The sequence below is a fragment of the Erinaceus europaeus genome, chromosome 1 (assembly GCF_950295315.1).
Source record: "Erinaceus europaeus chromosome 1, mEriEur2.1, whole genome shotgun sequence".
Taxonomy (NCBI): Eukaryota; Metazoa; Chordata; class Mammalia; order Eulipotyphla; family Erinaceidae; genus Erinaceus; species Erinaceus europaeus.
In genome coordinates this window covers 13,890,042-13,905,078 of record NC_080162.1, presented here as the reverse complement: position 1 = coordinate 13,905,078, position 15,037 = coordinate 13,890,042, and the positions used below count along the sequence as shown (strand labels likewise).

At 40.3% G+C, this 15,037-nt stretch overlaps 1 protein-coding gene across 2 annotated transcripts in view; it reads right to left on the bottom strand.

The window, feature by feature from the left end:
- Positions 1-284: 284 nt before the first annotated feature.
- ARID5B (AT-rich interaction domain 5B) overlaps positions 285-15,037 on the bottom strand; it is a 217,424-nt gene continuing 202,671 nt past the window's right edge. For both annotated transcript variants that reach the window (XM_007517383.3, XM_016185679.2), the window contains 2 exons: positions 11,662-11,860; positions 285-6,382 (listed from right to left, as the gene is read on the bottom strand). In XM_007517383.3, the coding sequence (XP_007517445.2) occupies positions 4,229-6,382; positions 11,662-11,860 (2,353 nt within the window). In that variant the 3' untranslated portion in view covers positions 285-4,228. The remainder of the gene's footprint in view (positions 6,383-11,661; positions 11,861-15,037) is intronic.

Genomic DNA, 15,037 nt, shown 5'->3' with positions numbered 1-15,037 from the left:
GTCAATTAAGCTCTGGTGGGTGAGTTTATTTACCTCTGTAAGCTTTATTGTCTCTTCAATAAAATGGACATGATGTACTTATATCATATAGTACTTATATAGTAAATATTACAGATGTTGTAGCCAAATGGACATCCAGCAGTTTTTCAATGAACTACAGACATTTCCATCACTACCATTAATTACTGTTGTTACCCAGTTTGGAGACTATGTAGTGGAAAGTACTCTGCTGAAGCTACAGGAATGCTCGGGAAGAAATGACAGATTACTTTCACACAAAAGGAAACAGATAGTAACATTTTTTATTAAATATTACAGTGGATCAAAAAGTACAAAATATCTCTTGCCTGCTATGTGATTGGGAAACTATTGGCACGTAATACAGTATCAAAAGCGGTAATAAGTACAATTTGGAAAACATACAAAATTGAGTGTTTATAGTTGGCTCAGCATTCTTCTGGTAGTGTTTAAACTAATGCAAAGGTTACTCGATAACCTCTCCATTGAGAAATTATATAATATCACTGGGCCATGTTGCTATATACAAATAATCACCTTACGGAGCATAGAGGTTACATAGCTGGAATCACCAAAAGTATACAATATTTACAATACAGGAAAGTTTAAAAAAGTATAAACAGCCAAGAGATTATGCTGCTATTTTTCAGACATATTTCAACCATGGGGAGACAAGCATAATATCAAATACATCAACAGCCAACACTGGAATTTAAGTGCTCAAGATAATCATTGCAATGGTGTGGGTCTCACCAGGACAAACTTGTTCCCATTAATCTTTAAAAATTGGGACAAGAGTAAAACTGGACCAGATGGGACTTGGCTGACCACCACCAAATGTGACTTTGTGGGACTACAAGTGAAGAGAAATAAATGGTTCTCTTTGAAGGCACACTACATAACATATATATATATATATATATATATATATATATATATATATATATATATTGTGGGATCACCTCAAAATTTCCATCAGACACACCAACACAGTGAAATACAGTACTTGAGAATTCATGCACCAGGTCAGAAAGTTGTAAAGTCAACATTGAGTTTAAACAAACCCTTCTGTATATGCCCTGATAAACAAGTGAACTTAAGATTTTCTAGCTAGTCAATAAATAAGTCAGTCCTGTGGCAATTACTACACGTTTGAATCATTTACTAGAAATACTTAATTCTGAAACTCAGCTGGGCCGTTTTTTTTTTTTTTTTTTTTTTTAACATGTCAAGTTGCCAAAAGTTAAACCAGAAGTTTCATGGAAAGGTCTTTTAAAATATTATTGAGAATCTCCAGTAAATCACGAACTTGGTGCATTTTGAGTTGCAACATTTCTTGGAAGCCACACCCAGTAAATAGATTTATGACTCCACTGCCAATTAGATTCCACAGTTTCCTTTACAGAAAGAACTACCAATAACAATAGTTTGATTGCACAAAGAAAGGCTTGTGCAATTCCATTCAATAATAAGACCCCTTGAATTCAAACAATGCAAACAAAGCCCCATTTAAGACTTTTTTTTTTTAAATGTAGTTCTCAGCCAATGAAGAATTCAATGGTCTTTTTGAAAGATTTCCAAGATCTCTGTTCAGAGTTTTAAAACAAGCAACACACTGCTTCTGTTGGGAATGTATACCCCCATTTCTCTTTATTTGTCCTGATGTTTTACCAAGGGTATGAGCTTCCTCAGACAGAAACAGTTAGTCTTCTCTAGGAAGAATGAGGAGAAAAACAAAAGCTGGACTATGTTAACATTGTTTGAAAATGGTGTGATCAAATTCCAGCATGATGAAACCAGACTGAAATCACTACAGTGGAGAAAACAAACGCCCTAGATTTCAAATGGTTAGGCGAGTTCCACCAGGGACAGATGACCCCCATTTTCTTTGAGAAACAAACTCACAGAAATTTTGATTTAGCCTATCTCTACTGTGGAGCCACTGGAGTTTCCTTTTCCTTCCATGTCCTCTGATTCTGTCACCATTCAGTCTAGTGCAACTTTCTTAAAAGTGTCCTGGCTAGCATTTTGCCAGCTGGAATTGAGATCCCCCCTCCATCTTGTGCAATCACAGGGTAATCTGCAGTCACACATTAATCATCTAAATTCTACTAGTCTATCTATGGTTCTATTAAATATATACGTATATATTATTCCACAGGAAGGTAAATAATTAATTGAAGCAAATGGAACTCTTAACACTAGATCTCTACATTCTTTTGTTTCCACCTTTGGATATTAAGTATGTTACATTGAATATTTGGCTTCATATCATGGAGACATTTCAATACAGATGCACAGCATGCATGGCTTTGTTTAAGAGCCGCAGTTGCATTGTTACTGGGTTGGATTATTTTGCAGTTGAGTTACCTATTTAGAAGTTGAAAATTGTCATTAATTTTCATAGAATTAAATATCTCAGAGGTAATAGGCTTGGTTAACTATCATTCTAATGTCTACTAATAATACTGGGGCAGGGGGGCTGGCTGGGGAGTTCATCAACGCAATGAGAGCAGGGATGGGCCTTGGAAAGAAAATCCACTCTCTGTATTGATTGACTTTTCACACTTAAAAAAATGCACCCACCTTGAAGTTACATATACGCAGCAAATGCAACAAAAACGGCAAGAATGACAATATACATCTTCCAACTGCTTGGACAGCTGGATCACTTCTCTCCAACAACAAAGGAAATCATCAAGTGGACTCTGTTGCCGGGTGGTTAAAAACATGACCACAAACCACTCTGTGTGCATGCGCACACACAACTCATGTCCCGTAAACACAAAGAGGATGACTTTTCTTTTAAAATGGGTAATCCAGCATGCCAATCATTCCCCCAAAGATGTAGCAGTGAAGTTCTTCTTAGGGACCACAAGAAGCCAACTCGATGAAGGCAAAATGTCTACCTTACTCAAAAGACCACAGACTATGGAAGATATCTGGTGCTCGGGTCACCAGCTGTTCATTTGTTTCTGGATAGCTGGGCTCCATCCTCTTTCCAGCCCCCTTTCCCAGACTGTTTAAAGGGATCAGTGCCAACACCAACGCAAATCATTTTGGCTTCTGTTCTAATTTCTGAAATTCCTAAAATATCTGTGCAGCCCACAAATATGTCCTCTAGACTCTGTTGTTATTCAGAAGTTTGCTGCCAGTAAGGTTATTTATGATTTTTTTTTTTGCTTGTTTTGCTTTTATGATTCCTCTGGTATGTAGGACAGTTTCATAGCCTAGATAAGGTGAGCACAATGCTTGATACTTAAAAGCAAAGCATTTGGCCGGGTAAGCAGTGTATAAGCTCTTTCAACTATGCCATTTATCAGGAACAAAATCCTTAAGTTGCGAATCTGCAAAGGAACGTTCTTTGCACTACTGTATGCTCAACTGTTTCTTTTTTCATTTGTTCCACTAGAATCAGTTGCTTCAATTTGTAAACAATAACTTTACCACCCAAAGCTGCTCGAAACGATAAGATGTGGAAAAATTACAAACACACATCAACTAGGACAGTCAGTCAGCCTTTAAAACAGAACAAAACAAAACAAAACAAAAATAATAAAACAAGCTGCAAACAAGGCGATACTGTTTAATTAAAAAAAAGACAAGAAAGAACTGGGAGAAGAATGGAACTACCTGTGTATAAATTAGGTGAGCAAACAGTGATACAGGTAGTTTTAAGAAGCAAATATATACAGTTAATTTAACAGTGTTTACTTCTCTGGATTGTTGAATAGTGTCAGAATGAAAGATCTATTGGTGTTTCACTATACATTGCATTGATTGAACCTTGGAGAGTTTTATGAAAAGAGGGCTTCCTTTGGCATATATTTGCCAGTCTTCTTTGCCCTTCCTTTGAAATGCCTGTGCCCTTTTTTTTTTCCCCCAGATTGTTTTGTGACCATCCGAACTCAAATGAGGTCCTCTTAAATTCTTCCTGAATACACACAAATCCCCTTTCCCAAGTCCCCGGTGCAAAAATGAATCATCTGGGTACCAGGGCAACTCTGTTGGAAGGGACTCAAGACTGACCAGCCAAGGTTTCAGTCATCCCAGAAAAATCAAGTGTGATGGCCATTGCTCTCAGCCTCTTCAGGACCAGTCTTACTCCCAGATTAGAAGAAACTGACTTCTAATTCTCTATGCCATCACTACAGCACAAGGAGTGAGCCTCTGTGGGCTAAGCCACCTGGGACGCTGGGCAGAGCTGGGCCTACAGTTTCGTACTGGGATGAACGGACGACAGCTGGGAAGATGGAAAGGCAGCTTGAGGATTTATAGCAGCTAAAGGGTAGATGCTGTTGTGCAAAAGGTCCCCATAGGAACTCCCTACAGGTGTGGCCGCAGCCAAGTGTCTGTATAAGGGCTGAGAATTTGACGGAGATGTAAATATTCCTCTTTGCATCACAAGTGAGTGGAAAGCCAGAGGCTGCATGAGTGGGGAGAGCACAGTCTGGTTTTTCAAGTACTGCAGAGAATGAGAATACCCAGCAGGGAGCCTGGAGTTGAGGCTAGAGTTACACAGGCTCCCAGAATACAAACCTGGGAAGATAGGGGAAGAGAGAGGAAGCTTGTGGCCTTCCGAGCTGCTCCCCGAGTGTCCACTGTGTGCTGCCTTGTTGCTTTCACTCTCCTGCTCAGAGCCCTTCTCCTTCCCAGAGATCTCCTTGGAGGGGTCCAGGGGAGACACCGCTCGGGCCTTTTTCCCAGCAATTACAAGGTCCAAATCCTCCAAACTGCGCTTTATAGGACGGGCTGCCCCAATGTTCTGAGGGCTCATTTTCCGGTGCAGAATTGGGTGGACCATGCCTTCCATCTTCCTGAAATTCTCCAGTCTCACGTGATGAGGTTTCCCCGATCTGGAAAGTGATTCCGGGTATTTTTTGGGGCCTGACATGGTCATAGGAGATACTCGACAGGCTTTGGGGTGACAGTCTCGACTATGGCTACTCACAACCTGAAACTGGGATATGCCTTTGCTCTCCTGCGGTCCTGGTGCCGAGTGAGCCAGGCCTACGACCTTGCCGGTGGGTTTGTGTGGGTTCTTGGGAAGGCTCAGATCAGTGGGCTGATCTTCTGTGGGAGTTTCTGCAGCGGCTGATTTTTTGTCTTGCAGGCGTAGAGAAGTGAGATAATTTACATGGAGCTTCTCTTGGTGTTTGTGGGAAGGGTAAGAATTGTTTTCTAATTCCCTGTACATGTCCCTGCAAGGGTGCTTGGATGTCTGTTCGCCGTGGAGATGGTGTTCTGTGTGTCTATAGAGGTTGTGGAGATGAGGGGATGAGTAGAAGTCTGCTAAGAAGCTTGGCATTTGGGAGTGTGGGAGTGACCTTTTCTCCTTACCATCCTGAATTTCTTGCTTCAGGACATAGGAGTCAGCGAGTGAGCTGAGGTGATGCTTGGAGAAGCTGCACCGGTGGGTATCTGATCGGCTCAGTTTGTCATGTCTAAAGATGTCATTGATGCTCTTCCTCTCCTCCGTCGGCTTGCTTCTGAAACTCTGGACGTGCTGTATCACGGAGGGCCGGCTCACTGCCATGTGATCAGTGCCCTGGCCATGGTGGGTCTGGGACAAACTTGAACACAAATCATCCCTCGCCATCAGCTTCTTTTTGCTGATCAAAGGGGGTGGAGAGCCGTAGGGATAGCTGCTGGAAAGGCTGGCCCCACTCACTTGGGACAAAAGTTTTTTCTTGGCCAGTGGCGACATGATGCCTGGGTTTCCCCTTGAGTACAGCAGAGGGGTATAATTAAGTCCATGGTTCTCATTCATGGGCCCAGTCAGGTCTTTGTCTTTGAACATGTCAAACGACTGCACCACAAGGACCTTTGGGGTCTGCTTGAGGGCAGTGTGGATGTCCTCACTGCCCAGCTGGTCGACCTTCACAGTGCAGTTGGCGATGTAATCTGCCATCGCAGGGAGCTTGTCATCCTCCCCCTCACTCTGGTTTGCCAGCAGTGGCTGTGTGGCAGGGAAACCTGGGAAGGAAGCATCTTGGAGTTCACTTTCAGAGGTCTCTGTAAAACTGCAGGTCTTGGATTCTTGTTTGGTGTCAGCAAGTGTACTAGGAGAGGTGATTGGCTGTTTGGCAGCTCCAGGGGTCAGGGCTGGCTCTCCCTCTGGGGCTGGAGGAGGACTGGGGAGTGATGGGGCAGGTCTCTTCTCTCCAGCCTCCTCAGTGACCTTGTTACTATTGGCACCTTGGTCTGTTTCATTGTCCTTCTCTGGGTCTGCTCTTGATGGTAGGGGCCTTGTTGCAAAATCCTGGTACCCTTCCATTTTTTTCTTCAAGTCTGCTGCTGGGAGAGGTTCAGTGATACTTTTTTGGTTTAAAGTTTCTTGTTCCTTCTCTTGTTCTGATGGAACCTGATAATATTGCAAAAGACAGTCAGAAAAAAAGCCAACTGCATTTTTTTTCTATGAAATAAAATATGACACACAGTGGTTTGTCTTAAAAACAGATTTGTCAAACAGCTTATTGAGTTTCTGTAAAGAGTAATTGTTACTTCCCAATCATAGTTCTAAACAAAGAAATCAAAATTACAGAAACATTGGGTAAAATATGCATATTTACTTTGGTCCCTTATGAGACACCTATCAAAGCAGCAAATTGTTAGGTACTGACGGTATATATACCGTCATATCACTCCTTGATTCTAATATATCGTTTACTTCTGAGGTTGTCTTCTTCTCAAATCAGTCAATTATCCAAATGGGTTTTAAATTACATGCTGTGCTTTGTGGCACTTTGAAGAAAGATTTTTTCCCTTCAGCATCTCTCTTAAAAAAAGAAAAGATCCAGCTAACTCCATGTTAGCAACAAACAATAAATAACTTCCCATCTCTCTTTCTTTGAAAAAAAATCCTATTTTAACGTGTCCAACATAATGCATAAAATTCACAATACTTATTAATAACTTATACTCAGTGTTACATGACATGAAGGTAAATCTCTATGTCTGTCTGTCTATCTATCTATCTATTTATCTGTTATGCAGATACAGCCAGCCTGTTTACCTGAGGGACAGAAGGACTCTTAATCCTCTTACATTCCCATTAAATCTAAAAATGAAGTTGTCAAAGTTTAGACTGTGAGTGTTGCCACAAGGCAGAAAATTTCAGTTCATTGAAACAAACTCTAGTCTTTTTTTAAAAAAAATTTTTATTATCTATTTAATTATTTTCCCTTTTGTTGCCCTTGTTTTTTATTGTTGTTGTAGTTATTGATGTTGTCGTTGATAGAACAGAGAGAAATGGAGAGAGGAGGGGAAGACAGAGAGGGGGAGGGAAAGATAGACACCTGCAGACCTGCTTCACTGCCTGTGAAGCGACTCCCCTGCAGGTGGGGAGCCAGGGGGCTCAAACTGGGCTCGTTAGGCTGGTCCTTGCACTTTGTGCCACTTGTGCTTAACCCACTGTGCTACCGCCCAACTATCCTAGCCATTTTTGTTTTTTTTAAATCTATAAACTGTAGATACTTTTTTATGTGTCCCTATTGAGAGAGGTTGTGGGTACAATGCTGTCCATTCACTACCTTGTGTAGCCGTGCAAACTTTAACCTTAGAAGGTCAGTGTAACTTTGTATCTGTGGCCCAACTGATTGACAAGCCCTTTCAAAACCGTGGTCATTCTACCTGACATGTTGTAGTGGCAAATAATCACAAGACAGTGGTGTTGAGCTCATCATTCTCTCCACTCCACCCCCACCTATCCCATCCTCCTTTGTTAGGAAGCGGCAACCACATTAGCAGCACTGGGCATATACATGGAAGTATAGGAAATAAATGTTAAGGAATCCATTTTTATGTCTCTCCTTAAATCCATGTAAAGATAATATTTGCCTTTTTTTTTTTAAAGGGGTGTGTTATACCTATAAACCTTTGCTGACCTTCCTTCCTTCCTAGAAGTTACCTTTTCCAATCCAAATTATCATTATTTGTTCTATGTTAACAACCACCAATGGTCTCTTGGGCTTATACATTATATGAAAATACAGAAAAATATGAGAAAGGCAAGGGAAAAAAGGCAAATCACACTTTAGTGTTAGTTTTTGGTGAGACTGTCGTTGAAATTCGGATATCGGAAATACTAATCCATGAAAATTTCTATGACTCATGCCTTTAATTCCATGGAGTTTCATGATATTGATTATAAAACAGAGTTCGGATGTCTTTGAAAGTCAGGTAGAAAAACAATAAAGGAGGATTTGTTCTAGGATGGCATTTTCGGATCCACCTATTATGCTAAATTGTGCCTTCCCACCAAGCAATTTCTAATTCAATTAACTGAAGATAGTAGGGTTTGATGAACAGAGATAAGTCAGCCATCTTATCTCTACTGGGTTTACCACTTCATATTAAAACATCAAAAATCAGAAACAGGAGCCAGGCAGTGATTCACCTGTTTGACCACACACATCGCCATGTGTAAGGGCCCGGGTTCAAACCCAGGCAGCTTCATAAGCAGTGAAGCAAGTGCTACAGGTGTCTTTCTCTTTCTCCCTATCTTCCTTCCTTTTTCAATTTCTCTCTATTCTATCAAATAAAAGAAAAATAAGAGCTAATAAATAAAGAAAGGACGAATAAAAAATATCCACCTGGAGTGGTGGAACTACCATGTAGGTAGGAGAGCCTCAGGGATTACCGTGGTGGCAAATATATATATATATATATATATATATATATATATATATATATATATATATATATATGTTAAAACCATCAGTGACAACAATAAGAATCTAAAATCTGGGAGTTGGGCGGTAGCACAGTGGGTTAAGCTCACGTGGTGTAAAGCGCAAGGACCAGTGTAAGGATCCCGGTTCGAACCCCCGGCTCCCCACCTGCAGGGGAGTCGCTTCACAGGTGGTGAAGCAGGTCTGCAGGTGTCTGTCTTTCTCTTCCGCTCCTCTCTGCATTTCTCTTTGTCCTATCCAACAATGACGACATTAATAATAATAATAACTACAACAATAAAACAACAAGGGCAACAAAAGGGAATAAATAAATAAATATTTTTTAAAAATCTAAAATCTCCAGCCCCAAACACATAATCAATGCAAAGCAATCTATCAGGTGAAAACAACAGCATCAGCAACAACAACAACAAAAACATAGGCATATATTAGAGCAGGGAAGTAACTGCCTCTATCAGGCCAGCCTTGGAGAGGGTGTGAAATTCCATGTTATTTAGATAACCTGGGAAATTCAGATAACCTGTGTCACTCTAGACACTCATTGGGGTCTATAAGACACAGGGAGCCTTACAGCTAGAGTTTTTCTGTAGACTGCAAAAGGAAGGCTTATTTATCAGTCTCTCCCAAGCTAAGGGGTTCAGTGCTTGGGCTGAAGATTACTCCCACAACTCACTAACCAGCAGCTTTAAACCAGGAGCTAATCAAATGTCCCCTGGCTTGATAGCCTTTAGTTTAGTTCAAGTGTGGTTTGGCAATGTTGTACATATAATATCTAATACAAATTACTGAGCAAAAATCCTATAATAAATCAACGGGATAAAGGAAGAATGGAATGTAAGCCTTAACTTGCTCTTGGCCACTTATTTTGCAATCCTACAGATGTCTATACATTTCATTTCTCGCTTTTAATTTCTGGAGCTTAAAACAATAATCTACTTTTATGCTAAACTGTGCCTCCCCACCACACAATTTGTAACTCAATGAACTGAAGAGACTGCGGGTTGACTAGCAGTTTTATAAGGCAGTCATATTATCTTCATTGAATTTACCTCCTTATAGTCAAACATCAAAAATAAAAACAGGGTCCAGGCAGTGATACACCCAGTCGAGCACATAAGTTGCCATGTTCAAGGGCTTAGATGCCTTTCATAAAAGAAAAATTCATTTTGGTATTCATATATCTTTATATACAGAAGATATTTATATATCTTTATAAACAGAAGTCAGAAAAATTAATTTTTATCTTATTTTCTTTTATCTTATTGAGGGGCTAACAGCTTACAGTAGAGTCTTTAACACATAGACATAACTGCTCATTTCCTCTTGACCTGCCTAGGAGATACAACAGGACTGTCAAGTTCATTTCTTTTTCTCTTTTTTTTGCAAGTTCATTTCTAACAAGAGGTGAGGTATAGTGTGGTATGGTGCACAGTGCACGTGCACTGTCAGTCAGTGTTTAATTAGGGAGTCTCTTATGTGTTCATTAGAAATCCAGTTTCTAGGGGGAGTTTAATATAAGTATCAAAATTCCCTCTGGGGTTGAATCCCAGAACATGCGGTCTCCAAATGTGACAGCAAAGATTTCTTTTTTTTATGGGCTTTTTTTTTTTTATATATAATTCATGTTGAAACAAAGCCCAGATTAGTCTCCATGACTGGCTCTCCACTGACAGTAATAGTTTCTACCAAAGAGGGTACTGTGGGTAGCTGAGACTTGTTTTAAAAGGTTCAGAAACCACCTGTTAACATAAGAGATAATAATGGTTTCAGGGGAACTATTTCAAAATTCCCCTATAAATAATATGTACTTAAGATGTTTCTAAATTGGTCTCAACCCAAAGCAGCTACATAGAGGTCAATTATAGAAGGCAAACAAATAAGTAGTTTCCAAGACAGCTCTGTAGACACTTAGCACATCAATTTCAATGTCTCACTTTATTAGATCCCACAAAGCATGGTTGAAAGTCCCACCAACTTCTCAGATAGACTGGCTCTGAAATGCCAAAGAAGCAAACTCATTCACATTGAGTTTGTTGGCTTATTTTTTAAAATTGTTTATTTACTATTGGACAGAGACAAAGAGAAATTGAGAAGGGAGGGGGGAGAGACAGAGCGACACCTGAAGTCCTGCGTCACCAGTTGTGAAGCTTCCCACCTACATGTGGGGACCAGGGGCTTGAATTTGGGTCCTCGCGCCCTGTAATGGGAGCACTGAACCAGGTGAATCACCTTGGCTTCTTAACACCTAAATTCTGACTTCTATGTCGGTCAGTAGTTCATGCCAGTTTTTCTTTTTTTTTTTTTTTTCTTTCTTTTCCTTCCTTCCTTCCTTCCTTCCTTCCTTTCTTTCTTTCTTTCTTTCTTTCTTTCTTTCTTTCTTTCTTTCTTTCTTTTCTTTCTTCTTTTTTTTTTTGCCTCCAGGGTTATAGCTGGGGCTTGGTGCCTGCACTATGAATCCACTGCTCCTGGAAGCCATTTTCCCCCATTTTTTTTATTGGATAGGACAGAGAAATTGAGAGAGAGGAGGGGAAGATAGAGAAGGGGAAAGAAAGATAGACACCTGCAGACCTGCTTCACTGCTTGTCAACACACACACACACACACACACACACACACACACACACACACACACACACACACACGGGGAGCCAGGGTATCGAACCAGGTTCCTTGCACGGGTCCTTGCGCTTCATACTAGTGCATTCAACCTGGTGGCTCCATTCATACCAGTTTTCTATAGAACATTTGCATCATTCTAGAGATTACTCTTGGTCTACCTCATTCAATACTTTTTAGCTCCTGAGAAAATGGAAAGGCCCACTATTCGGGGAACTCTGAAATTAAGTCATTTGCTTTCTTAGTCTAGTGCTGCAACAGCTATGGATTTAGTGGTTCAGAAACCTCTTAGGAAGCCTGTCCTCACAAGTCATTTCTGTGGCGAGAAATTTACCTCTGATATGTCCTGGGCCTTTGGGGCATTTTCTTTTTCTTTCTTGTTCTTAGGGATTTCATGTTTGACACGTTTGGTTCCTGACACCTTTGTTCTATTTTCATTTTCTTGCGGACTGTTCTCTTGTTTCCGAGGTTTGATAGGAGGCAAGGGCTTATCTTCCTCTCCTTTAATGAACCTTTCATAGGGCAGGATTAATCTAAAAGGATATCAGAAGACACAATCAATCAAGGGAGGTAATTCCAGTAGCACCAAAGCTCTAGGGAGTTACTTTCTTTTCTTAATGCAACAGATAATTGCATGATTTCATTTCCAATAATACCAATACATTTCTGGAAACTTATTTCACAGCTTAGTGATTTACTTCCCTAGTCAAAATAAGTACCTGCTAGCTTACATATTTCTTTGCAAAATCTTGGATCTTTTTTTTTTTTTTTTGTCAATCCAGATACCAGAAACCAAGGTTACTAATAGAAGCACCCAAGATTACATCATCATCACTACTCATGCAACTCATACTACAACATCACAGTAATAATAGCAACATTAACAAGATCTTGTCAGTCACTTAATGAATTCCTATATGCCAAGTAATGTTCCAGGCACCAAGATGTAGCACAGAACAACAACAACAAAACAGAAGTCCTTGAGTTTATAAGACTTATATTCTAGTAGGTAATAGCATGCACCTGACAATGTTCTGAGTCCATTGTACAGAATATTTCATGTAATCCCCATAATATTTATTCTATGGCATACTATTGTTACCATCATCATCACCACCACCATCACCATCATCATCATCAATCCTTTGTAGCAGACGAGGTTACTGAGGCCCAGAATGGTTAAATAATTTGCTGAGAGTCACACCTTTTGCTAGAGGTTGAATTTAAACCAATTTGGCCTATAAACAATACCAAGTTGTTCAAATACTGGGCACTCTAATTAGTTTCAACTAAGGCTTCCTAGACATAGACTTGTTTGGCTCAGATCTTTGTGAGCTATCATAAAATTGATTACTAACTGTTCAAGTCGGATCTCAGCTAGATCCAGATTTATATTTGCATGTGTGTCACAACACAGACGGGTCACTTTGGATAGGAGTTAACTGAAGGCTAGCACAGCCTAGCTGAGAGACAGCTGTCTTAGCCATCATCACTTGGGATGGGTGTGGGAGGGTGAGGAGGGTAGGATGATACCAGTTAAGAGGATCTCTGTTTTGGGACACCAAATAAAAGAGAATGGCAGTAAGACAGAAGGGAAATTGTTAGAGCCCCAATATATATAATAAGAGGGATTAAAAAAATCCAAGCATTTAAATGATAGAACTTTTAAAACAAAGTATATAAAATGGCTCTAAAAAGAGAAACATCAAACAGCTCTAGTTTTAATCTGTTTTTCCCTTTGTGATGTAGCTCTTGATCTGAAAGGAAAAAATAGCTGATGTAATTAAAAAGGATGGATTGCATTACCATCTCAGTTTCAACTTCAGTGATTAAGTTTTTTATAATGCAATGGGTATGATTAATGACTCACTGTGGGATTAATACAGGGCTCTGTCTTAAAAAATGTGAACTTTTCACGCGGCAATCAGAATTTGTTTTAAATAAGACAAGTTGACTCAATGAAGAAAGTGTACTTGGCCTGTGAATAATATAAATGTCCTCAAATATTGAGCACCCTCAATATTTTTCAGCTACAAATTGTAAAAACTTCTTTTCGGTTTAGATATTTGTTAGCTACTCTCACTAAGCAGTCTAGACCTCAACTCCAGCTGTTGCTGTTTACTAGTACAGATATGGGGACATCTGTAACCCAACTATTCCTTTCTTTAATAAAACAGCAAGTCCACTGTGGGAAAGGCAAACTCTAATATGGCAGATTACAAACAACAGTCGTGTACTGAGCATGCTCGGACAAGGTATGTGCAAGGAGGTGTGAATGCTAGTTCTGAGAGCCACACTTGGCAGTGGGCCAGTCATGAAGATCAGCACAGCCCATGGGGGATAGTTATCTTCAGATCCTATTACCAACTGAGTTTAAACATGTTACAGCTGCTAAAACTGGAAACTGTTCTCTCTATGTAGACTTACTAAAATGATATATGGCTGCCGAATACCTGCTTCCCACTGTAATATTACAGCTAATGTTTATATAATAAAAAGCATAACTAAGCAGGAGAGAGAGAGAGAGAGAGAGAGGATGAGAGAGAGAGAGAAGCAACCCTGTTCTTATTTGAATGTATTTGGTCTCATCTTTAAAGTCCCTACACCCCCCCAACACACACACACACACACACACACACACACACACACACACACACACCACACACATGCACACACACACACACACACCACACACACACACACACACACACACACACACACACACACACACGTACACACACACGTACACACACACACACCACACCACACACACACACACACACACACACACACACACACACACACACACACACACACACACACACACCACCACCCGAATTCCTTTTCTTCACATGGTTCTGCCAGGAACTTTATCCTTCAACATTGGAAGCTTGGGGATTTTTGACAATGAGCAAAATGTATTGACGATGATAAAAAAAACAAAAAAAAACTAGTTTAAATGGACTTTAATAAAAACATTTTAATTTGGAACAGGCAAGTTTGTTTTCCTTTTGTTTGGTTGTCATGGGAACCCAAGGAGCATTTATGTCTGGGTATGTCAATCTGTTGATTGCCACCCACTCCCCCCCACAACGCCACTAGTTAATTGATTTGGTGACACTAGGAAGGATCCTCTTTCCTAAATAGGTGACCATACATCAGAGGGTAGGGAAAGGGGGGTAAGTGGAAGCAGGGCAGATGAGGAGCACAGATCCAAGGTGGGCTCCAGAAGTCTCATCAGACCTTGGTCTGATAGGTCTGGCCTAACTCAGCTCTCTAGGTAGATGCCAATGAGACTTTTAATTTCCTTACACAATTTTACAAATTTAAGAGATGGGACATTTTCATTTCTCTCTCTCTCTCTCTCTCCTCTCTCTCTTTGCTCCTTTCACTCAACTTAGCAGCTGGTTGGCTGCAATACATGAAATACATTTCACTTCTCTGGTCAAAGGCCTAAAGCCAGAAGCAGGAAATCTGGAATTAAATGTTTCTTGTATCTGGAAAGAGGCATGACTAAGGTAAAACTGAATCCAAACACAATCCCTGCTTGTTCAAAGCTTCCAGAATGAGGAAGGGAGAGGGAGACTAGGAGGAGGGAGAGAGAGAGAGAGAGAGAGAGAGAGAGAGAGAGAGAGAGAGAGAGTGTGTGTTAAGTAAAGGTCAATTGTGTGTGTGTGTTTCTTCCCCTTTCTAAATCACTGAAAGATAAT